At 35.0% G+C, this 26564-nt stretch overlaps 1 protein-coding gene across 3 annotated transcripts in view; it reads left to right on the top strand.

Annotated features, from left to right (window-relative positions):
* The window catches only part of LTN1 (listerin E3 ubiquitin protein ligase 1), a 117991-nt gene that overhangs the window by 39027 nt on the left and 52400 nt on the right, over positions 1-26564 (top strand). For all 3 annotated transcript variants that reach the window (XM_007493136.3, XM_056825978.1, XM_007493137.3), the window contains 12 exons: positions 465-655; positions 2274-2421; positions 2924-3730; positions 4563-4604; positions 8208-8397; positions 9078-9317; positions 10930-11083; positions 11682-11829; positions 17074-17260; positions 18180-18339; positions 20788-20892; positions 24304-24446. In XM_007493136.3, coding sequence (XP_007493198.1) covers positions 465-655; positions 2274-2421; positions 2924-3730; positions 4563-4604; positions 8208-8397; positions 9078-9317; positions 10930-11083; positions 11682-11829; positions 17074-17260; positions 18180-18339; positions 20788-20892; positions 24304-24446 — 2515 coding nt within the window. The remainder of the gene's footprint in view (positions 1-464; positions 656-2273; positions 2422-2923; positions 3731-4562; positions 4605-8207; positions 8398-9077; positions 9318-10929; positions 11084-11681; positions 11830-17073; positions 17261-18179; positions 18340-20787; positions 20893-24303; positions 24447-26564) is intronic.

A 26564-nucleotide genomic window follows, 5' to 3' on the forward strand; every position in this document is an offset into this window, starting at 1 on the left:
CATTAATGGATTAGCAACTAGCTTTAAGTATAAAGAAATTCATTATGAAAATTAAAAGATCATAGAAGAAACTTTATCTAAATCTTGGTACAGATTTTAGTCTGAATATACAAATGGCAATTCAAAAGTTGTATTTAGTTTCTTATTTAAAGCAGCAACAATTACCACTAAATAACTTACAGACAAATAAGGGTAGCATATATGAGTCTTAAAAGGTAGATGGAGTTGAAATGCTATTTTCAGAAAGTAGCCCTAATAGAGTTATTTTAGGTTAAATGCTATCCATGTGAATTCTGAGTAACAGTGATTTATGTTATGGTTTTGACTATATCATAATTGTGACTAATGCTTATGGGATGACTCAATTTTTTTTTTCATTTCACTTTTTTAGAGGTGGAGAACATTACAGGAAGGGATAAATTGAATAATTCATTATATTTCTGGTTTTTGTTTATTTTTGGTAGGACTGTTGGAATCATGTAAATGCAAGTAAAAATGTGTTTCCCAAGCTATCAACTATGCTTAGTGAAGGAGGAAGAGGCCTAGCTACAGTCATATATCCTTATCTCTTGCCTTTTATTAGCAAGATCCCTCATTTTTCAACAGACTTAAACTTGGAATTCTTCAGAGATTTTTTTACTTATATAACTCAAGGGTAAGATATTCTAAATCTTGATTTAATAAGTACACATAATTTTCTTTGGAAATAGAGAAGTAGAAAAAGAAATACAGTGTGACTCCATGTATAAAATGCCATAGATAGTCATATGTTTGTGTCTTGGAGTAGATATGTGGATTTATAGCTGTTCTTTGCCCAAATGAGGGAGCAACTTGTAATTAATGTATCTTCTTATAGGTAAGTATTCAGTGGGAGAGTATGGGAGCCTATGATTACTTATTGATTATTATTGAACCAAGAGTTAGAAGGGTTCAAAGCTAGTTCTGCCACTGTAGTATCTCAGGCAAGTCACTTAAATCTTTTGGGTTTCATTTTCCTCTTCTACAGAAGAAGAGGTTTAATTGGATAATCTTTAATAGTTTATAATCTTCTATACCTATAAGGTAGTTTTGGAGGTGTAGTGGGTAGAGTAATAGAATAATAGTCAAGAAGACCTGAGTTTAAATCCTTTCTGGGACGCATATTAATTATGTGTCCCAGGACAAAGTTATTTAACCTCTCTCAACCTCGGTTTCCTCATCTACCAAATGAGATGGCTTAGCCTCAATGGCTTCTTAATCTGTGATTTTATAGCTCTAAATCTGTAATTCTACAATTAAGATTCTTAAAGTATTTTTATATTCTAATCATTTTATGGTGGGAGTTTTGAATTTGGATTCATTGTTACTTGAGTTGGAATCCCACTTTTCTTCCACTTATTACTTGGGTGATTTTAGGTAAATCACTTCACTTTTCTGGGCCACAATGTCCTCATCTTAAAATGAGGAGATTGAACTAGATATATTCTGAGATTCTTCCAATTCTTTATCTCTGAAATTAATAGTCTAATAATTCTTTGGAATTTTCATAATAGGTGACATAAAACAATGAAAACAATATGATACGGTCAAAAGTGAGGTCACTTTGCCAAATGGGTTCATTTTGGTAGCATTTTGAGAAACTTACCAATATAAGTAAGAGGTTTCATTAGTATGATTAATTTTTAAAATGTTATTTTCCAAGTGATATCAGGCAAATTATTTTAAGTTCTGAGACTTAATTTCTTCCTCTTAAAAATGGCAATTATAATATTTGAACCATCCACCCATTCAGGGTTGTGAGTATTAAATGAGAAAGAACTGCATAAATCTAAAGTGCTACCTAAATATTAGTGGAATATATAGTTTTCCAAATATTTCCAAAATATTTTTTCTCCCAGATTGTTAGCTTGTTATTTACTCTCTTTTTAGATGTAAAATATATTTAGTCTCATTGAATATATCTTATTAGCTATGTGGATATGAATGAATTAATCTTTTTGCATTTTAATTTTCTCATCATTAAAGTAAGAGAGTGATTTTTATTATTATACCTTTTTATCCCATTGCCTAAATTCTCTTTCAACTTGAATAAAGTGTCATTCTTTAATACTTCTCATTTGTTTATTAGTTTTTAAAATATGTTATTTTGATGTTGGTAGAATGTTTTTTATAGTATCTATATTTTTGTACCATAATGTTTCTTATTCTTTAATAATTATAAAAGAGTATGAGGCTCAGTTTAGTAGTCAGAATTACAAAATTAATTAATTAATTAATACTTTATTATATTTTAGATTATCAACAGAACGAATCCTAACCAGCCATTCAGACTGCTCAGCATTAATATCTGCATTTTTTGAATGTTTACGGTTTATAATGCAACAAAATTTAGGTGTAAAAGAAGAATCAGTAAAAATGCAGAAGATGCTTATCAATGATCAGGTATTTATAAAATAAAGATAACATTTAAAAAAATATTATGCCTTTTAGTATTAATAGATGATGTTTATAATTTTTTACTTATTAAGTAACATGTAATATTGGCTAGATGGATTTAGAATTCTACAACAATTATGCCTAAGCCTAAAATTATGGTCAAGTTGGGAATTTAACATGTGTAGTTTTAACTATTGACTGTCAGCTCTTAGAGAAGTTAAAAGGTCTGATTGAACATATACATACTAAAGGAACTGCATTTTTAATATCTAAGTGAAGCCATGTTGCTTAATGAAAAAATTGAGCTAAATTCATTCAGAAAAATATGTTGGGTGTGTAACCCTCAGTAAGTCACTTAACTTCACTTTGCAATTTTCCAGTTTGTATTTATAAAAGGAAGTTTCTCACTAGAAATATATTTTTCATCAATTATATTTTCACAGTTTATCAGCAGCATATGTATATTCCTCTTGAAAAAAATCATGCTTTTTTTGCTTTTCATTTTTAGTTGATCCCTTTTGTTGATACAGCGCTAAATGACCCAAGACTGCAGAATGAACAACTCTATGATCAGTTAGCAGAAACACTAAATTCCTGGGAAAATAAAGCAGAGACCCATGGAGATGATAGAGTAGTCGATACCTTGAAGAATGTGCTGAAAACTTTCTGGGCAAATCTATCAGATATTTGTCTTCAGAAAATTGCTTCACAAGAAGCTGATGAGAAATCACTCTTGGGTCTAGCTAGCTTATTACAAGTTCTTCAGAAGGCAGAAAACTCAGGGAAACAAAACCAAAAAAAAGTTCCCAAGGCCCGAATTATAGATGGGGCGCCAGAAAGTAGCACAGAGAACAGAAAAGAGATCTCTTCAGAAGAGGAGAATGCTGAAGAGCTTGATCCCAGTTGGGATCAGAAGTTTCCAGTTCATATCTCTCAACTAAGGAATGGACCTCTGTATGACTTGGTTTGTAATCTTGCCGGAAGGAGTGTTGCACACATCAGTGGAATGAAGTCGAGGAAGCATTTAAGCTTTCTTTCTTCTCTTCTGAACTCCTTTGCTTCAAGTGAAGTATTCAAAGTGATGTTGGAATTACAAAACGAAAAATGTAACATCGATGTCAATACTGTACCTCAAGAACTAGTAAGAAGTGTCCGTGAAAACCCTGCAGTACGATTTATGTATGAAAAACTAATAAATTGGCTCAGTGAAGACAAGAAGCAAAATACTGATTTTCTGGTTGATATTTTATACAGCATCCTCTATTGCTGTGAAAGTAATTCAGAAAGAAAAACTATACTGGATGATTTAACAAAGGTATCACTAGGTTAATTCCTACTTTGTAGCTGTGTGTAACTATGGACAAGTCACAACCTTTCTTATCCTCAGTTTTTGTTGTTGTAAGGATTAAATGAAATAAAAATGTTAAGAGTTTATAACACTTAGAAGGGCTATTATGAGCTATTATGATTATTGCTTTTTTGGCTGCTCGATTGGCCTGCCATTTCACGAATACTTTAAGAGTAGATGGAATAAGTTGAAGTTCAAGAGGTTGGGCTTTTTTGGTTATCACTATATTGACACAGTCAAGTCAGGCATTTATTGAATTCTTACTCTATGGCAGGAACTGTTAAGCACTGGAATATAGTTACCTTTTCTTTCAGCTAAGGCTATAGACTAAAAAATATGATAGTGATCAATATTGGGAAATTACAAACGTGGGGGATGACTTAGAATAGACTTGTTCGCTCTTTTCCAGTATCTGAAAAGATTGCTCATGTGTAAGAGAGGGATTCAATTTATTCTACTTTACTGTGAAGGGTAGAACTAGGAGCTATAGATAGAAATTCTAGAAAAGTTTCATAATAATTGGAAGCCAATCAAAAATGCAACAAGTATATGTAGTTTTGGAATTCTCTGAGGTTCCTTCCAATTTCGCAATTCAGTAATTTTATGAGACTAGCAACAAATTCTTTCAGTTACTGTTCAGTCTAAATGTTGTGAATGAGTCCTTGAAATTTAGGAAACCTTACATGCCAGTCTACTGACTTCAAGTGACTTTCCTAGCTTGCTTAATTTTAATTCTCCTTTTTGTCATCTAATTTTAATATTTCAGAAGTTGTTTTTGTTTTTTTCCCCCCTCATTCAGTTGGATCTGAAATGGAATATTATTCTTCGGATTATACAAAAGGTATTTTTTTTTTCATTTTTCTTTTATGTTTTTTTTTTTAGAAAAAACTGTTCTTCAAACTTAAGAGTTGATTAGTCAGTGTGCAAGAAGTTTGTTTCTATATTTATTTACAATGTAATTTGTAAGTTACGTTGCTATTAAATTCCTTTCATAAGTCTGGAGCACGTTTTCTGACAAATGAATTCTCTGGTGGAAGATCTCATTTTTAAAAAAATGATTTCTTTTGGCCAGGCTTTACGTAGAAAAAAATGTCTTGAGGGAAGGCATGTCTTCAGAAATACAATATGACTTAAGAGATAAAAGACTTTTTCCTACTGCCAGTAGTATAGCATTTTTCAAAAATCAAATTGTATCTTAATTTGTTATCAAAAATCTATTTTATTTTCTTCCCACCTCCTTCTTTGTTGGGAGAAAAAAATCAAATACCTTCTAGAAAATAGGTTTTGTCAAGTAAAATAAATTCCCTTATTGTCCATGTCCAAAAACAGTTTTTTAAAAAATTCAGTTTCATTCTTACACAGCAAATTATAAATCTTTTTAATTGAAAAAAATTTTTAACCAATAAGTACAGGTATCCCTACCTTATCACAACTTTACCTATTGCGATTTCACTATATCATGAGTTGGAATAAGACATTAAATGGGAATTTTGGAGGAAATTTTGTGGCAGCCACAAATTACCTGCAAGAGGCTAGCAGATGACAAGCAAAAGTTTAGAAACTCAAAAAATGCATAAAATATATGTGTAGTATTATATAACATCAACATATTTTACCTTTTAATGCCATAAATATACGCTATTTTTTAGAAGTTAAAAAACTAAAACATTAAACTGCAAAATGAATGCAAAACTCAGCAGTTGGCACACATAAGCTAGAAGTTGAAAGGTATCTTAACATTGACCTAACTGATGACAAAGTATTTAACTCATGTTTTATTATTAGGTACTGGAAACATTCCAGAAAGAAAGAGAAACAAATTCAAACTTCTTTCCTGGTAGAAAGGGAGAGCCAAAAATTTTACACAGGTTTTCCAGACCTTGGGGACACCATACCTCTAAAGCTCAGGATGGGGAAGGGATACTAGTTCCCCCGGGGCCTGATGGAAACAAAACACAGTCTTTGTAACAAGTACGCACAGTCCAGTAAAACCTTCCTGTATTGGCTCTGTCCAAAAATAGATATCTCTCATTCTGCTTTTTGAGTCCACTTGTTTTTCAGAACATAGATAGCTAGCTTCATCAGTAGTTCTTTGGAGTTATGTTTGATCATTGATAAAAGTTCTTTTTTTTTTTTAAACCCTCACCTTCCATCTTGGAGTCAATACTGTGTATTGGTTCCAAGGCAGAAGAGTGGTCAGGGCTAGGCCATGGGGGTCAAGTGACTTGCCCAGGATCACCCAGCTGGGAAGTGTCTGAGGCCAGATTTGAACCCAGGACTTCCCGTCTCTAGGCCCGACTCTCAATCCACTGATCCACCCAGCTGCCCCCATGACTTGCCCAGGGTCACCCAGCTAGGAAGTGTCTGAGGTCAGGTTTGAACCTAGGACCTCCCGTCTCTTAGGCCTGGCTCTCTATCCACTGACCCACCCAGGTGGCCCCAATAAAAGTTCTTAATTCTGTTAAAATTATTTTTTGAAACATTTTTTTCCTGAGGCGGTATAATCTCTGTAGCACTAATAATTCTGTCTAATCTCTTCATTTTTCATTCTGTGTGGAAAAGATTTGTGCGTGATAGTGTGCCTTAGTGGATAGAAAGGCAAGGCAGGAAAACTGAGATTCAGGTTCCACTTCTGACATACACTCGCTGTGTAATCCTGAGCTCAACTTTCAGCCACCAAGTGCAGGGAAGGTCGTGCCTTGCTTTGGGAGGGGCGTTTCCTCACTCAGGGCGTCGCTACACCAATGAGATTGCAGACGGAGTCTCGTTATCTCTAAGAAACGATCTCAGTGGCCTTTCTTGATGCCCAGGAACGCTAAGATTCTTTTTTTGTGGTTGCCCTCCTAATATTCCTTTTTCATATTTTTTTGGTTTGTGAGATTGGGATTTCTAAGTAGTTCAAAATTTTAAAAGACTTAAATCAGCAGTAATCTATTGTAGCCTAGTTTTCTGATGTTATTTCATGCACATCGAATACTCCTTTGAACATCAAACTTCAGATTTAAAAGAAAATACTTAAAATAAAAAAACAGTTCAATGGGATTACCTTTCGCTAAAAGAGGAGGATTCTAAATTAAGCTTTTTTGGAACAAAGTCTTTGAATATCAGTGCCAAAAGAGACATTAGATGTTATCTGGCTCTGTTCTCTCTCCTTTTGTGGCAGAAGAAATAGAAGCCGAGAGATTAAGCAACATCTATGAACATAGGGCAAAACCAGGCATAGAACGTGTTGAACTTTGCTTTAGTGCCACTTAACCCATTTTTAAAGAGTCGATTATTTCCAAAGCATGATTTTCAAGGCATTTTCCAATCCGCACTTGGTTTTTGGTTGTTGTTTTTTTCCAGATTGCTTTGAAATGAACCAGGTTGCCATTTCTCTCCTTTCTCAATCCTCAAAACAAAAGGAGCCTGAGGAACATGGATCAACATGTTTCTGGAATGGATTGATGGGTATTTTTTTCCTTGAAGATCGCTCATTTGCCGTTAAACATCTGGGCTCAATAACTTGCTTCTGGGCCTACATTTTTTTTCCCATGGCAGCGTGATTTCAATCTTTAATACAGAAGTAACTTGCCACTATTATACATCAAGTTCTCTTTAATTTTAGTAAAATTAATTTTCGTAATTTTAGTAAAATTAAAGAACCAGACAATAACATTTGTTAGGTTTCTTATTTAAAATGTATTCCTCAATATTTTTATGAAGGATAAAGTGTGCTCTATGGGGAATGGAAAGGAATTCTAAAATGGCCCTTATCTTGAAGAACTTTATCGTTTTTTCAGAAGAAGATCTATGTATTTGGAACATGGAAGTACAGACTATTTAGGAGTAAATCCCCAAATGAGTAGTACAAACAGTTTTTCAGAGAAGGGCGAGATCCAGGAGGGTCATAGAATAATTGGATCAGTAAGCTTCCTAGGGGAGGTAGCATTCCGGATATGCTTAGGGAATCACGTGAACATGTGAGAGCATGACGTTAGACAAACTGAACAGGCACAGAAGCTCTGTGCTAAGAAGAAGGAAACATTTAAAGGATTGGTTGGGGCTCAATGAAGAGGAGTTTGGAATTTGGGAGGAGGCATTGCAGCGCCGTGACTAGAATACTTGGAGTCTAACGGCCTGCATTCAAATTCTTCTCAGATAATTTAATGACTAGGATTTGGGGCACGTCTGGATCCCTCAGAGCTTCAGTTTCGTCAGTACAATGGGGTCAGTGTACATACATGTACATCTCTCAAGGTTGCTGGGAAGAAAGCGCTGTACAAACTTTAAAGTGCCCTATAGATGCGAGTTATTCTTCTTCAGATAGTGGTAGAAGATGGAAGGTTTCTAGGCAAGGGGCCGACATGAAAACGTCATTTTAGGAAAATCGATGAATTAAATAGAATTTGCGTATCATTGGGGTAAATCTTACTAATGTTTATCTTTACTTTCATATTTTCAGGCATGCTCAGGTTCTGATAAACACTTGTTAGTATCTACTTGGCTAAAGGGAGATATTCTAGGAGAGAAATTGGCAACTTTGGCTGATCATTTGTGTAATAAGGACTTGGAAGTGGAAGACTCTTCAGAATCCTTTACCTCAGAAAGATGGACCCTTTTAAGTTTGGTATTGTCTCAGCATGTTAAAAATGGTAGGCTCATTTGTGGGTTTATTTTGACAACTGGGGATCGCGCTGAAGAATTTAGAATTGCCCACATTGAGCTGGCTTATTGTCTAGGGAAGCAACAGGTCTTTTATTATTTATAGATATAAAAAGATTTAATTTGTAGGATCTGTTGCGGGCATTTTAAAGTGCTTTCTCAGTCCTTTTAACATTATTTGGAAGAAATAGAATTTTTTTTAAACTTGAGTTTTGCTAATCTACTTTTTTTAATAGCACATCAGAATTTTTATTAGGTTCTTTTGACTTATTTTGAGCTTAACTTGAGAACAGATTGGATATTTGCCTTGAATTTTCTGTGTGTGTGTTTATATGCTCATGTCTATTACTTCTTGGTGTGGATCTTTGATTTCATTAATGTGTTGTGGAATCTCCTTCCATTATTGAGACTGGCAACTGACCTATAACTTACGGTGTTCCAGACTTGCTGGGCCGAGGTTTACCCAGCTCGTGTCAGAGGAGCAACTTTAAAAAGTTTGGTCCTCTTAACGTCCAAGGCCGACTTTCCTATCTGCCGTGCCATGCTGCCGGTGCCTTTGAAGAATTGCTCTGGTGAAAAAGAACTACGGATAATAAAAAATAGAGTCGAGGTGGTGAAAATGCAGTGATAATGTTTGTAATATTGTATTTCTCTTAAATTCTGTCCATAGATTACTTGATTGGAGAAGCGTATGTTGAAAGAATTATCAGTAAACTTAATGTAGCTCTGTCCAAAGCAAAGACTACTTCAGAAGCTGGAAATACTGAGCCGTCAGTATCTTTCATCTGTGATGTGGCCTCTAACTTTTTCATCTCTGTGAAAGGGTGTTGGTTAATGCCATCATCGGAAGAGTTGTTATTAACCGTCTTTCAGTTGTGTGCTCAGAACCAGGATATTTCACACTTATCAGGTAGTAATAAGCCTACTCCTGAATCGAGTTTTTACACCGTTCTTGGAAAACTTCCTCTTTGGACCCTGCAGAGTACATTTGTGCCTACTTTATGATTTTAACGTGGAAATTGATTTAGGTGGTTAGACATGCGCTACCTGTTCCAGACTGGACACAAGGCTTAAGGGTTTCCAGATTTAAATTATCTAAGTAATCTGTCTGGTTGTTTTCCCTTGAGAATATATATACATTCCTCGAGGAATAATTTCTTTCACTTTTTTATATCTAGAATTTAAAACAGCCATGAATATGTAGGTACTTGATTGATTGATTGATTGATTGATTATTTGATAATAAATGTCAGGGTAGGAAAGGATATTGAGATAGTCCATGTAGTCCATCCCTATTACTTTAAAATTGCATTGCTATTCATGGAATTTAGAACATTTTTAACCAAATTCATAGGTTCACATGTGACATGCACTATTTTGAGAATGAATAGAATATTAGATTCAGAGGGGACTTATAAATCATCTTGTCATTTATCTTCCTTCCCCTCTCAACTCCCCCTCTTTTACATTAGAAACAACTTTGGAGAAATGAAGCAAATTCCCAAAGGTCACATAGTTCCTTAGTGCTCAAACTTGAGACCAGAAATCCCTGGTTTCCTTATTCTTTCTGCTTATTTCACAGCACCATACTTCCTTATTTTCTCTAATGTTTAAAGATAAAATAAAATCAACATGGGGCGTCTAGATAGTTCAGTGGATAGAGAGCCAGGCTTAAAGACAGGAGATCCTGTGTTAAATCTGGCCTTAGATACTTCCAAATTGTGTGGGTGAGTCATTTAACCCCAATTGCTTAGCTCTTTCTGTTCTTCTGCCTTGGAGCCCATACACAATATTGATTCTAAAATAGAAGGTGAGGTTTAAAAAAATAAAATGTAATTGAGAAATTCTAACAAAATAAATAAAAAAGGAAGTACAACATAGATTTTCTTAATTTATGGTTTTCTAATTCAATGTGGTGCCTTTGTGGTTCTGTTTCTATTTGAATTTGACCCTACTGCTCTAGTATACTCTCATGTATGAAAGAAAAGGAATATAGACTTTTTAAAAAAGCACCTCATTATTACCTTCTCTCAAAAAACGATGATAATATTTTTCTCGCTTTTAAAAGGAAAGATCAGGGGGCAGCTGGGTGGCTCAGGGGATTGAGAGTCAGGCCTAGAGATGGGAGGTTCAAGGTTGAAATCTGGCCTCAGACACTTCCTAGCTGTGTGACCCTGGGCAAGCCACTTAACCCCCATTTCCTTGCCCTAACCACTCTTCTGCCTTGGAGCCAATACCCAGTATTGACTCCCAAGATGGAAGGTAAGGGTTTAAAAAAAAAAAGGAAAGACCTATATTAATTCTAAGCAGGAAATGATATATCCTTGAAAACCACAGTTTGAATTTATGTGCCTTACTTGCATTATTCTTATGATTCAGAAATTCTTTACTTGGTAGTTGAATATTTATTTTATCTGTTTAAATGATGCTTTTTAAAAATTGAAACTTAATTTAACCTAAGACCAAATTCAGATGAGTAAGATATTTGTGTTACAAATTCCATATTACCTGCTTGATTTTAGACTCTCTTGTCAGTAAACTGAAGTGCACTTGGCTATGTGGCTTACATTCACTAGTTCATCAGTTTGGAAATGCAAATACACAGAGCACTTTCTTGCACTCATCTGCCCTTTGGCTCAAGAACCAAATTCAGTCTACATCCTTGGATGTCAAAAGGTAAGTCCTCTACACTTTTCATCTTAGACTTTTTTTTTATTTTTGTAATCTGTAGTTTAATATAAAATTAATATTTTTTATCTTCAAAGATTATTTCTTGCTAGAGTGTTAAATGCTACCATACTACACTTTTAAAGATAATTGGACACTTGGAACAAATGTATTCCTAAACACATCTCTGGACTAGGGTAGGCTTAGAAGACATCCACTCTTGTTGGGAGCACCCTTTGGTACTCTGATCCAGGATCTCTAAAGTGGAGGTTTCTTAAGGAAATGTGTATAATTAGAGATAAACTGGAATCATATCTGTTCTAAAGGTTAGCCACAGAATAGGCCTTAGCTCTAAGGGTGAAAAAGTGAGGTGATGTTTTCCGTGTTAGGAGGACGTTCCTAGACACATGGCGCTGTTTCAGAAGAAGTGAGTAAAGCATTAGGTTCACAAGGAGAAGGCCCGTCATATCTTTCCTACTTATGACTGTTTGATACAGGAAATCATTTACCTCAGTTTTTATCTTCTGGCTTCAATCAAGATATCAGCTGATACAAAAGTCCTGAAATGAAAGTGGCGGTCTGTAACTATGATTTCTTTTGTTTTTAGTCTTCAAGTGATGATGTCCACTGTGGATGACATACTAACTAGCCTTCTGGAAGCACATAATGCACTTCTTCTGCTGAGACTTTTTGTTGAAAATATAATGCCAAGTGATAGTGAATGGGAAAATATGAGGCATTCTCTTTCAACACAGGTATGTGGGAGTCTGAAAAACTCTCCTGCAAGCTTTGTCTACTTCAGAGCTCTCTTTTAGTGATTATTTGGATTTAATCCGGGCTAGCATCTTCTACTTACTACATAGTCTAGTAAGCTTGGCAAAACTACATTTCCTCTTTGGATTTAAAATACATATATGGGGGGCAGCTGGGCAGCTCAGTGCATTGAAAGCCAGACCCAGAGCTGGGAGGTCCTGGGTTCAAATGTGGCCTCAGACACTTCCCAGCTGGGTGACCCTGGGCCAGTCCCTTGACCCCCACGGCCTAGCCCTGACCACTCTTAATGCCTTGGAACCAATACACAGTATTGACTCCACGATGGAAGTTAAGAGTTAAAAAAAAATACATACATATATGTATGTATGTATGTACACACACACACACACACACACACACACACACACACACACACATCTTCCCCCCTCCCAAAATGTAAAAACAATTTTTAAGTTTTGTTTCTAAAACTTGAGTTCCAAATTCTCTTCTCTCTTCCCTTGAGATGGCAAGCAATTTGATCCAGGCTATACGTGTGCAGTCTTGGAAAAACATTGCCACACTGGTAATGTGGAAGAAGACTCATGTTTAAAAAATACAGACAAAAACCCCAAAGAAAATAAGTGAAAAATGGAATGCCTTGATCTGCATTTGGACTCAAGCAGTTCCTCCTCTGGAGGTGGACAGCATTTTTCATCATTTGTCTTAGTATTGCCGAGAATAGCTAAATCATCCATCGCTGATCATTGTACAGTATTGCCGGTATTATGCACAGTGTTCTCCCATTTCTGTTCATTTCACTTTGTATCATTCCAGGTTTTTCTGAGATTCTCTTGCACAATAGTATTTATTATAATCATATACCACAACTTTTCGTTCAGCCGTTCCTCACTTGATGCACTTCCCTTCAGTTTATAATTCTTTGCCACCATAAAAAGACCTGCTATAAATGTTTTTGTAAAAATGAGTCCTTTCCCTCTTATTTTCTATCTCTTTGGGTGAAGATCTAGATGTACTCTATAGTTCCAAACTGTTCTCCAGAACAATTGAATCAGTTTACAACTCCACTAACAATGCCTCAGTGTCCCTGTTTTTCCACATTTCCTCCAACATTTTTGATTTTCCTTTTCTGCCATGTTAGCCAATCTGATAGGCTTGAGATGGTACCTCAGAGTTTTTTAAATTTGCATTTCTCTAATCATAAGTGATTTAGGTACTGCTAGGTGGCACAGTATATAGCCAGGCCTGGAGTTATGATATCACCCTTTATGTCTAAATTGTGTATACATTTTGAACTTACCTTGGTATATACAATGTGAGATGTTGGTCTTTATCTAGTTTCTGCCATACTGGTTTCCAATTTTTCTTGCAGTTTTTGACAAATAGTGAGTTCTTGTACCGAAAGCTGGGATCTTTGGGTTTATCAAACACTAAATAACTCTGGTCATTTACTATTATATATTGTGTCTATTCCCCTGATCTGTCACTCTTATTTTCTCTCCAGTACTAGATCATTTTAATGGTTACTGCTTGATATTCATTTTGTGATCAGGTATGGGTAGGCCACCTTCCATCACATTTTTAAAAAATTTACTTAATTTTCTTGACCATTTGTTCCTTCAGATGAATTTTGTTATTTTTTCCTAGCTTTATAAAATAATTGTTTTGTATGACACTGAATACGTAAATTAATTTAGGTAGGAATATAATTTTTATTATATTGGTACCCTACTCATGAGCAATTAATATTTTCCCATTTATTTGGATATGACTTTATTTGTGTGAAAAGCATTTTGTAATTATATTCAGGTCTGTATTGTCAGGTAGGCTCCCCAGGTATTTTATATTCTTTACAATTATTTTAAATGATCTTTTACTGCTAGACTTTGTTGATAATATATAGAAATGCTGATTATAATATATATGTATATATATATGAATATATAAATATCTCAGTGGGTTTATTTTATATTTTGCAACTTTGCTAATGTTAATTATTTCAGTTAAAAAAATTTTTTTTCTAGGATTCTCTAAGGACATGTATCCCTATCCACTTTCCTCATCATGGTTTTAAGAAATTAAATGGGAATTTGGGGGGAATTTTGTGGAAGGTGTAGATGACATGCAAAGGCCAGCAGATATCCCAGAAAAAGTTTAGAAATTCAGAAAAGCATAAAATATATGTGTAGTATTATATAATAGCAACATATTTTATGTTTTAATACCTTAAATATATGCAATTTTTTTTTACTGTAAACACTCCATAAAACCAAAAGATAAAATTTAGACTTTTTCTCTGTTATGAAGGGAAGGCAAAAAAAAATTTTATGTGGATTTTCCAGATCATGGAGGCACCTTAACCCAACCCCCGCCCCAGGAATTGGAATGTATACCATCATATCATCTGCAAAGAGTGATAGTTTAGTTTCCTAATTGCATTCGAATTCCTTCAATTTCTCAATTTCTTTTTTTTCTCATTGCTATAGCTAGCATTTCTAGTAGTATATTGAGTATGATTGGTGTGATAATGGGCATTTCTTCACCCCTGATCTTCATGGGAAAACTTCTGGCTTATCTTTATTACAGATGATGCTTGTTGGTGGGTTTGATAGATACTACACATCATCTTAAGGAAATTTTCACTGATTCTCATTTTCTCTAGTGTTTTTAATAGAAATGGATGTTGTATTTTATCAAAAACTTTTTCTGCATCTATTGAGATAATTCATATGATTGCTGTTGATTTTGTTACTGATAGAATCAGTTCCCAAGGCAGAAGACTATAAGGGCTAGGCAGTGGGAGTTGAATGACTTGCCTAGAGACACAGAGCTAGGAAGTGAATGAGGCCATATTTGAACCCAGGACCCTCCTGTCTTTAGGCCTGGTGTTGAATCCAATGACCCTTATATTTCCCCCCAATGATAAAAGTTCTTAAGGGTTATGAGTATTGTCTTGCCATGTAGGAATGTAAACAATTTAATTTTATTGAATCTTTTTTGTTTTCTCTTTACTGTTTACCTTTTTATATTTCTCTTGATTCTTGTATTTGAGAATCAAAAGTTTCTGTTCAGCTTTAGTATATTCATCAAAAATGCTTGCAAATCCTTCCCTCCCCCCTCCCCCCCCAGGATTATACTCAGTTTTGCCTGTAGGTGATTCTTGGTAGTAATCCTATCTCCTTTGCCTTCTATGATATCATATTCCAAACCTTCTAAACCTTTATGCAGAAGTTGCTAAATCTGGTGTAATTCTGATTGTGGCATTACATTATTTGAATTGTTTCTTTCTGGCTACTTGGCAATATAATTCTCCTTGGCCTAGAAACTATATTTTGATTGTAATATTCCTCAGAGTATTTATTATAGTTTCTCTTTTAGTAGGTGGCTGCTGGATTCTTTCCATTTCTATTTTACCTTCTTATTCAAGATATCAGAGCCGTTTTCCTTGATAATTTCTTGAAAGATAAGTCTAGATAGATCATGGCTTTCAGGTAGTACAGATTTATTTTTCATCTCAGTTGTTTTTCAGAAGTTCATGTTTTCTTCTATTTTTTCATTCTTTTGATTTTGGTTTTTTATTCTTGATGTCTCATGGAATTATTAGCTTTTATTTGCCCAATAATTTTTAAATAATTATTTTCTTCTGTGAGCTTTCATACTTCTTTTTCCATTTGGCCAATTCTGATTTTTAAGAAGTTCTTTTCTACAGTAGATTTTTATGACTCTTTTACTATTTGGCCTAGTCTATATTTAAGTTGTTATTTTCTTCATTTTTGTTTGTGTGTGCATGTGCATTCTTGTGTGTACCAGCTTCACCAAGCTTTTAACTTTTTTCTTGTTTTGCTCTCATTTCTTTACCCCGTTTTATCCCTGCTTCCCATTTGATTTTTAAAAATCCCTCTTGAGCTCCTCTAGAGTCTGAGACTAATTCCCATTTTTCTTTGAAGCTTTGCATGTAGCTGCTTTGATTTCATTGTCTTTTTTTGAGTTTGCACCCTATCCTTCCCTGTTACCATAGTAACTTTTTTTGGTTAGGTTCTTTTTTTGACTGTTTGCTAATTTTCCCAGCCTTTTTCCTTTACTTTTATCTTTATATTTAAGTTTAACTTTGTTCCAGTGGTAGAGCAGGTGCTCTTCTATACTTGAGGTTTTTTGTACCGCTACTCACAGGTTTTAAGTGTCTTCAAGTTTCAGTTCATCCAAATAAAATCTTAGGAGAGGTGTGGTCAGTGCTTTCCTGGCCAGTGTTCTTGCCTGTGACTGATTACAAGTACTCCTTTCTACCTTGGAACTGTGATTTGGTTCCTTGATCCTGGTAGTTCTTCCTCTCCCTTTCCTTGGGATTATGACTCAGAACTGTATATGGAAAATGCAGAAGAGTCCTGCACATAATACCAGCAACGGTTTTCAGGTTTTGACCAGTTTTCATACCTCTTTACTGCTTATGGGTTAAGAGCTCTGAAAGATGTTGATTCATTTGCCCTAATGTTTTGCTGTGGGCTTGCACCAGATTAGGCATGGCTTACCACAGGCTTCTTTATGCTGAGGTTCAATGTCTCACTGCTTGCTTTTGTCCAGATTTGGGACCTTGAGGAGTGTATTTGGAAGTGTCTTTCTGCTAACTTACAAGGGAAGAGTTGGAGCATTTTTTCTTGGTGTTGGCTTGTTCCAGGTCTTCAGGTTTCCTGGGCTTGGTATGCACCAGACTACGTTCCCCACTCACCTCAGTGAAATAGACCTCATCTTCCAAGTTGTCTTGAGTAAGAAAATTGCCTCATCCCATCTCTTTATTGATTTTGCCACTCTGGAATTCTTTTTGAGGCATTATTTTAACTTTAGAGAGAAATTTGGGAGAGTTTAGAGATTACTTGTCTTTATTCTGCCATCCTTTTTCTTTGACTTTTTTCTTTTTATCCTATACCTTCTTAGAATCGGTATTAAGTATTGATTCCAAGGCAAAAGAGTGATAAGGGCTAGGCAAGAGGGATTAAGTGACTTGCCGAGGATCACACAGCTAAGAAATGTCTGAGGCCAAATTTGAAGCCAGGTCCTTACTCTAACCATTTAGCCACTTAGTTGCCTCTCCTCTTTGATTCTTAATGTACACCTTTGATATAATATAATTTTGGAGTTTTATTATTGCACTGCATGTCCTGTGTTAAATTAAAATCACTTACCTAAGATATAGCAATAGAATTCCTTTCTGTCTCCTTTTTTTTTTATTATAGTGGTTGCATAAACCTCTTTTGGAAGGAAGATTGAGTTTGAACTATGAGTACTCTAGAACAGATTTCAAAGAATACACTACACTGCAGCTTCCAAGCCATTTGTGTACTACAGCATTATTAAGCAAAGTAGTCTTGTTGACTCTGAAGGAGGAAATAATTCTTGAACAGAATAAAACTGAAAAAATAAGTAAGTATTGCTTTGTGATGAAAATATGACTCTGACTTACTTAAAATATGTGAAAATGAATAATCTTAAAATAATTTTAATGAATAACATTGTTTTATTGATGAGGTGCATTTGAAAGACATATAATAGATATTAAATCAAATGGAAATATTGTCATTTTATTAAAATATTATGCACAAATCAGAATTTTTTATAAAAAGGTCTCTCTTAGTCCTATCCAGGAGGGACTTTCACTTTGATAAGTGTTAGATTAATTGATTTGCTGAATTCCATGACACATATCCTAAAGAAAATTTTATTTGAGAAGATTACAGTGTGTGGTTAGAATTTCTTTACTCTGATTTTTTTTTTTAACACTGCCTATTTTCAGTGTTACAGTTTTTTACTTCATGTTGTTCCTCTTGAAACTTCAAAAAATTCCATTTTCTTCATTTTCTTAAAGTAGATAGAAATCCAAATAACCTCATAGATGACTATTTCATCTGGGTAGAATTTTTTATAAAATTGGTTGAATTAGAAATTTGGAGTGCTTGTATAGATCTATTGATAATTCTTTTTTCCATATAACTTTGAGGTTACTGTTAGGGGGAATAAGCATGTATTGTGGAGAGAATAAGAATTTAAAACAAAAGTTGTACAGTTGGCTTAATATTCAAGGAGAAAAATTCAGAGCAAGAAAAGCCAAGTTCTTTGCTTATTAAGTGGATTTTTACAAAAATTAGACCATCTTTGAAGCCATGGTTCTAATATCATTTTGAATTGATATATATGTCTCTATGCATATAGTCCTTTTCTTCTGATTTTTTGATAGGAGTAGGCAAAATAATTGCTGTGTTGAGAAATGAGATTGGGCAAATGGAAATTGTTGAAATGTTTATAAATAGTACATATGTTATTCTGATGCTGTCCTTTTTATTAGTTGCAGAATTGTTTTATTCATTGCAATGGTGTGAAGAATTAGAAAATCCATATAACATGCTAATTGAATTTTGTGAGATGCTTCAAGGAATGGGTATAACTTATGATAATTTAAGTGTTCTTTGCAACTTATCTGGACTGCTTGAGCTGATATTTATCAGGTAAGAAGCAATTTTAGTCCCCAGTTTCTTTCTTTATGATGTAGGTTGCCAGAAGATGTGGAACTAACTTCATCTGTTGCCTTTTCACTAAAAGAATCAATTTACATTACTTTCCTTAACTTGAGTTTGCTAGTAACTATTTTGAAGATAATGCTTCAGTGTAGATAGAAAAGTTTTAAGTCTTTACTAATCAGTGCTAGCCCCATAACTATGGGAAAGTTACTTGCCATCTCCAAGTCTCAGTTACCTCATGTTAAAAATTAGAATAATAAGATTTGCTTGAGAAATTAAGAATTATGTAGAAAATCAGAGAAAATAAATTGTATATTAAGCATTTTATAAAATATATAGCTACAAATATAGTTATATATTTTAGCTATCATGTTACTGTTTTTAAAATACTTCCCAGATTTCTCTCGTTAAAAACCCAGTTCTCTTGCCTTCTGGAATATCATATGCCAAGTCATCTGCTCCTTCAACATGGAAACTGCCATATTCTGTTTAATCTGGACTGGGGCTCTATGATATCTTAATTGTTTCTTTTTGCTGCTTGCAATATTTTCTCATTGGCTTGGGAGCTCTTGAACTTGGCTATAACATTTTTGGGAGTTGTCATTTGGGGATTTATTGTAGGAGGTGATCTGGGAATGTTTTCAATTATTTTTTTTTTTAATCTTCCTATTCAGTAATATTAGGGCAGTTTTCTGAGATAATTTCTTGTATTATGATGTCTAGGCCTTTTTTTTTTTAATCATGACTTTCAGGGAGTCCAGTAATTCATAAATTCTCTCTCCTAAATCTGTTTTCCAGATTCATTGTTTTTTTCAATGAGGTATTTAATATTTTCTATTTTTTTCATTCTTTTGATTTTGTTTTATTGTTTCTTGATGTCTCACTGAGTCATTAGCTTCTATTTCCCCATTTCTAATTTTTAAAGACTGAATTTCTTCCCTGACCTTTCTGTCTTCCTTTTCCATTTGGCACATTCTAGTTTTTATGGCAGCTTTTCTTTCATTGGATTTTTTTGCCTCTTTTTCTGGTAGGTCAATTCTGTTTTTTTGGAAACTCTTTTCTTCATTGGATTTTTGTGTTTTTTTCTAGTTGACCAGTTTTGCTTTTTAAGCTGTTATTTTCTTTTTCTATTACTTTCATTTCTTTTTCCCATTTTCTTTGACCTGTCTTATTTGATTTTTAATTCCTTTTTGAATTTTTCCAGTGCTTGAAACTAATTCCTGTGTTTTCTTTTTTCTTTTTGAGTTTTACATGTGCTTGCTTCGATCTCACCATTCTCTGTTGATTCTATACAATGGTTATCTTGAATCACCACATGTGTGTGATACATTTGGTTTTTAGCTGATACATTCCCTTATGGTTCCCAGCTCTTTTGAATCATGAAAGTACTTCTCAAAGGAACACTTTTTCAGTTTAGTCAAGATTCAGAAACACAAGATTATATAGTATGCAGCAGTTTTTACAACAATTTTTGGGCTTAGGCTAGATAAGGGGGCTTACTGTATCTTTAGACTCCTAACTTTCTCATGGGAATGTATGTCAAAATTATTTTCTCTTGGGAATCTTTGATCTGTAGAAATTTCTACTGAGACATCAGTTTTTTGAAATGCTAAGTCAGTCAAACAGGATTGGATGGAGGAAAGGTTTGTTCATTTAAAGGAGAGGTTACTTTTGCTCTTTGTTATGCAGAGATAGATAGGCTTCTTTTCTCTCTTCCTTGAAGGCCCTTGTTTGACATCTATTTTGGAAAATGATAGGGATTATGATCTGAAATTATTACTACTACTACTATTGATCCTGTGAATAATATACTACTAATTTTATTCTACATATCTGTAATGAGTCTATGTTTTGTTTACACCTTTTTGCTTTTAAAAATATTACTGCTGTGAATATTTTGTCAAATATGGGACCTTTTTCTCATTGGCCTCTCATGGTTAGCACTGGGATCATTTGTTAAAATTTTTTATCAAAGGGGCAGCTGGGTAGCTCAGTGGATTGAGAGCCAGGCCTAGAGACAGGAGGTCCTAAATTCAAATTTGACCTCAGCCACTTCCTAGCTGTGTGACCCTGGGCAAGTCACTTAACCCCTATTGCCTAGCCCTTACCACTCTTCTGCCTTGGAGCCAATAAACAGTATTGACTCCAAGACGGAAGGTGAGGGTTAAAAAAAATAAAGAATAAAAAATAAAAATAATTTTTATCAGTTCACAGCTCTACTAGCAATGAATTTTGCATGGCGCCTTCTCATAAGCTTTTCAGTACAGACATTTTCTTTTTTTTTGCCAAATTAAAGAATGTTGAAGGGTCAGTTGTTTTATTTGCATTTGAAAGAGGTGTATTATTTTGCAGATGTCACCCTTATAGCTAGTTTTCAAAAACAGTAATGAATTTTAGAACATAGATTTTCTTCTAATTTTTTCTATTTTCTTTTAGATCCCGGGACACTGGAACACTTTGGTCTCTAACTATTTCTAAATTGATGCATTCTAAGAACATTTTGCCTGATGAAGTTAAACAACTGTATAAGACAACAGAAGGGTATTTAATTTAGTGATTATTATACTGTATAATTGCTCTGAGGCTGTCTTTGAAATAAATTAATGAACTTAAATAGAAAAAGTCAGTTGTATTTTAAAGAATTTAGCATTTTTGTAATGAATATTTTTTTCCCAAATGCTTTAAATGAATTCTGTTTGAGAAAATGATAATTTGAATTTGGCATCACTTTGTGCTTGTTTAAACAATGCATTTCAGAAGCCTGTTCTCTCACTTTGAAGCAAAATTCCTCTAAGTTTTTGTCATGAAGTTATTACTTTTTTTTAAAGGTAGATCAAATGAGTTTTTGCTTTGGCTTCTTAACGTAGCAGAAGCAGGTATTTATCACCCTTTGCTCTTAAAAAAAGAACACCTTCCTACTAAATACACCAATTTCGTGAAGTTATTTTAAGAAAGTTAGGCAGCAAATGGTTAGAAGTATCTTGTGTGATAATATGCAAGTATCTTCTAATAATTGAATTGAACTCTTAGTTGAAAGTGTTTCTAATCATATATACCAAGAGATGTAATGAAATAAAAAATAAAAATATTGAAGAGCAAAATATATTGAAGTGTGTGGTATAGTGGAAAAATCACCACCACTTCCTTCCTTTCTTTGATTGCCCAAATGGAAAGTGTTCTTCCCTACCGAAGCTCTTTCTAGAGCTTTTTATATTATTTTGTCTTAGTCATGCAATGACTTGGTAAGCTTTTTTTTCTGTATGTATTGAAGCTTCTTATTGATGTTATTATTCCTAATACAGATATTTAAAGAAATTACTTTACTAGTTTCAGTATAGCATAATAATACTATTAGCTTTTTTTCAATAAATAGTGGATATTATTGACCTTTTCCTTGATTAGTCTTTCCATCTCCTGGTTTTGACTGGAACCCTAGATTTCACCTGATATACCTGCTTCTTTTCTTGAAAATTTCCAATTTAGGCTACTCTGTCCTTCAGTTCATTGCGAGAGAAGTGATCAACCTACTTTTCATACTCCTTCCTAATTATTGCTTTTGCACTGCCACTCCAGAGCCAATTGTTTTTGAAGTCCACATGGTCTCTTATGTTAAGCCGATCCTGGTTGCAACCACCTAAGGACCTCCAGTCTAGACCATTCGCACTCACAGGATTCTTTTAGCCTCTTCCTTTTTCACAAACCTCACAGTTGTGATTTCCGCAATTTCAGTGTGCAGTTTTCTTGAGCTTCACGTCTATTACTACGTTATTGCCAGTGATCATATGGCTATATCTTAATCCTTAGAACTATTTCTAACTACTGATTTGAGTTTCTCTAACTCAAAATTTCACATTTTCCTCTATTTTCTTTCTTCCTTTCTGTCCTTGTGATTCTCCCTAAATACTTGAATAGTGTCTGATTTTTTTTATCACATTCCTTTTCTCCTCTACTTTTACTCTATCTGTAATCCTTTTTTCCTGTTGTCTCTGTGACTTCTTTACTAGCAACCTCTCTTTTGTCTATAAACATATGTTCCCCCATACTTAAAAAAACCCTTCCATTTGTATGAATAAAAATTAATCTTAGAGACCTTATACTAAAGTTGTAAGTATTTATTAGTAAAGAGAAAGAGAGAAATAACATTTCCAGCCTACTTAACTTATAAAGTCCCTGGCAGAGGTTATAAGTGGTAGTTCCTGGATTCCACAGCCAGAGCTGGCTTATATAGATGAGTTCTGGCTTACCAGCAAGATAGCTCCTTCCACAAGCCCCAAAATAGCAGAGAGAGCCTGCCTCGTCCTGTCCTGGCTTTTTAAGCCCGGTCTAAACCCTCCCCTGAGATTTTCTAATTGACCACGGTTTCACTTCAGTCCCTACCTGTCCCAGCCCTTGGCTTCCCATGGTCAGGAATCTTGCTCTGTGACTCCTATTACATGAGACGTCCAGGATTGGCCTGGGTTGGAGGGCCCCTAGATATTTAATTCACACACCCTAACCCTGGGGTGCTTTAAAGCTTCATCACAAGCTTCTGTCTTATCCCTGGTACTGACCACTAAACGTCCTTCCTACCTTTCCTAATGACATTCCTTCATCTTTACAATATGACCTCATAACAGTATATATTGGAGTTTTTTGTTTTTTTTTTGTCAAGGGTATCATGCCACTTTATTGCTAACTTTTGGGGTCTTTTCTCAGTTGTTATCCTCTCCTTCTCTGTAATGCTGCAGTAATCACAAATCCTTCTATTTGCTTCTCCCACTCTTGGCTTCTACAACATTGAACTCATTTATATCTTGAGTATTCTTTCTCTTTCTAACTTCTTAATGCATATATTTTGTAGGATCTGTTATTGATTTTAAAATTCTCTTTGGCAAATATCAGCTCCCAGTGGATGACCCTTCAGACAGTTCTATGTAAATCGTTCATTGTTTTCCAAGTTCTATTGATTGTAATCTTACAATAATTCTCAAGTCTAATGCTGCTAAATACTTCTTTAAAAAAAAAAAAAAACCTTTAGCTTCTGTCTTGGAGTCAATACTGTGTATTGGCTCCAATGGGGGTCAAGTGACTTGCCCAGGGTCACACAGCTGGGAAGTGTCTGAGGCCAGATTTGAACCTAGGACCTCCCATCTCTGGGCCTGACTCTCCATCCACTGAGCCACCCAGCTGCCCCCTCTGCTAAATACTTCTAACACCCCAGTGTTTTAGATCCCAGGAATGGGAAACCACAAGACTGCCAAAAGAGGGGTAAAATTGTCTTGGGTTGGAAATGGAACTGGCCAAAATTTCCATGATGATCAATATTAACAGTTTTTCAAAGAATATCTTTAAAGGGGGATTTGTTTCTACTATGTGAACTCAAAATATAGCCATAACATTTTTAATTAAGTATTTTTCCATGTTCTTTACTTCCCCTTTTCCCTTCCCCTCCCAGAGCCTACAAGCTATTCCACTGTGTTATACATGGGTTATCACTCAATACCCAATTCTGTATTATAGCCATAACATTTTAAAAAGTCAAGGTTTCTTACCTCAAGTAGTTTAAAGTGTTTTGGGGATATGGATCAGACAGATTTACAAAAAATTATGATACGACGCAATTCAGTGCATAAGAGAAATCATGGGTAGGTTTCTGTGCTTCTGGGAATGGATGAGACCAGACCCAGTTTCAAAAGTGTAAAACAAAAAAGAAAAAACAAGTTAATTGTTAGTGGAAAGGAGGGAAATATCCTTTTACTTTAACAGTGTAGTATTTGCATTGATCGTTGTATTTGGTCAGACTTTTGTTGCATTTCTCTTGACAAATTATGATACAGCCTTAAAAGGAGGGATGACTTGACAATTTTTCTGAATTAACTATACAATTGTACAATTATTTTATAGTTTTGTTATTATACAGTTATGCTATTTTGAAAAACCTTTTAATTGCACCTTTTTTCTTTCTGTGGACAGGTTTTTTCCAGTAACAGAAGGTAGTTTGCATACTGTTCAGTGTCTCTGTCCATTTTTGCCTTTAGAAGATAAGGAAGAACTGGTTATCCAGTGTACAGCTAGGCTTTTGACATGCACAAAGAAAGATCTTTGTAATATCGATGGTAAGTTATTTTAAATAATTTCATGTTTATCTACATCTCATTGACTAGCTATGGCTAGAGGTACTGTTTACCTTTAGGATTTAAAATTAAATGACCAAGACATGCAGATAACATGCAGTGAGTGTTTCGATGCACTTGCCACTGTTGGTGTTGTCTAGGCGTGCCACCGTTCTCTGCCGTCGTAGGAAAGGGTTACAGGGAGCCTTTAGTCCGGCCCTTCACATGCGAACATTGGCAGTATTTTGTAGAGCTTTGATGTTTTTCTAGTAAACCTGATTTTATAGATAAGAAAACAAAAAATTTAAGTGGCTTTTAGAACCCAGCTGACCACAGGGGATCTCAGTAACTCTCGTTCTACACATAACCAAAAAAGGAATTCTCGTTATAGCACGTGCAGCAAGCCGGCCGTTCGGCTTTTGTTTGAAAACTTCTAGTGAATCGGTACCCAGCACTCTTCATCCGAGCACTGCACTCGTGGACAGCTTTAATTGTTAGTATAGTTTATCTTAAGATCAAGACTAAGTTTACCCCTTTGTAAGTTCTACTGTGCTTCAGAAGCTGGTTCCTGAAACAGCTACCGTGTGTTCCCTGAATTTTCTTTTCCCTAAGCTAAATATTCCTGATACTGTGTAACGGTATCAGATTGATCCTTTGCCACTCTGGTTGTTTTCTTTGGTGCCTTCTTCAGCTGAGAAATAGCCTTCCTTAATTAGGATTCCTAGGACTGAACATAGTGTTCCTGGTGTGTTCTGTCCAAGGCAGAGTATAGCGGATCTCCCATCTTATTCTTGGAAGTTGTTCTTTCTCTAGTCCAATTTCACAGGAGCTTTTGGCTGCCATATCACATTCTTGACTCATTGAGCTTCCAGTCCTCTCAAACCCTGAGATCTTTTTCAGACAGTCTTCTCTCTGTTTTTGAAAGACTTTGCATTTGTACCTGTGTGGAGTGGAATTTTGGTGGGGCTCACACCCCCAGAAATCACTCTAATGAGCAGCTAGGACACTCGGTAAGATGCTGGCAGAGAAAAAGTGACTATTTGGAGAAAATAGCAGACAGTGGTGGCGGAGGGGAGAGAAAGAACAGGGATTCTGCCCTCACAAGCTGCTTGCTTGGGACAAGAACGTCCTCTCTCCTCCGATGTATAATCACAGACTTTTATAATAATCCAGACTCAAGGTCCCCCCCCCCCCGCCCCCCATCCAGTCCCACAGGGGACAGGAGGGTTGTGATGTTTCAAATCTTGAGCACATGATTTTTATCATTACATACCCCTAAAGACCCCCATGTTTAAAAAGCCAAACCAAACCTTGACTACCATGGGATTTTCAACCTGGGACAGTAGAGATACTTTTGAAAATTCTTGTTCTTTAACCCTTTAGCTTATCTCATAGTTGGCTTTCTTCCCAGGCTATAGATAAACTCTTCTCAAAGTTTTTGAAAATAGGTCAGGAAAACTAACATTTTTAGAGGAGGTGGAGGGTGGGAGGAGGGAGACACACAGTTTTAGTCTAAAGAATAGTAATACTCAAAGATCTTGAAAATTGTGGTTACAAGCCAAATATTACTCTGAAAATTACACACTGAATCTCATCCCACACAATCCTCCCTCTTAATTTCAGGGTCTTGTGATTCTCACCTGCCTCAGTTTCCCCCATATGCAACAACAAGTAATAACATTGATTAAGCATAATATGACACTCTTCATCTTCCTTTTCAGAAATCATCTTCTGACAGCCAGGGATAGATCTTCTCAGGAAACTTGCTTTCTGTGCTAGATTGTTTGCAGAATCACTAGGGGGAGAAGGGTCCTCCTAATAATGAAAACTTTTGAAAAGCTAACATTTTGTGAAATAAAACTCTTCTACCTCAGTTTCTGTAGGAGATACAGAAATTCCTGGGTCCTAATCTATAATCTAAAGTGTTTAGCTTCTCATAGTTAGTTCTACCTATTTCTAAAGAATTTCAATTGCAGATCATCAAAAATCTCACTTATCTAAATCTATAACCTAATCAGTTTTAACTTTACTAGTCAACTTGTTTGTTTGGAAAATGGCAACTTAACATTTTACAATTTTCATCCTGTGTTGATCATAGAAATTGATTACAAAAGAAAGGCA

This window comes from Monodelphis domestica, chromosome 4 (assembly GCF_027887165.1).
Source record: "Monodelphis domestica isolate mMonDom1 chromosome 4, mMonDom1.pri, whole genome shotgun sequence".
Classification (NCBI taxonomy): domain Eukaryota; kingdom Metazoa; phylum Chordata; class Mammalia; order Didelphimorphia; family Didelphidae; genus Monodelphis; species Monodelphis domestica.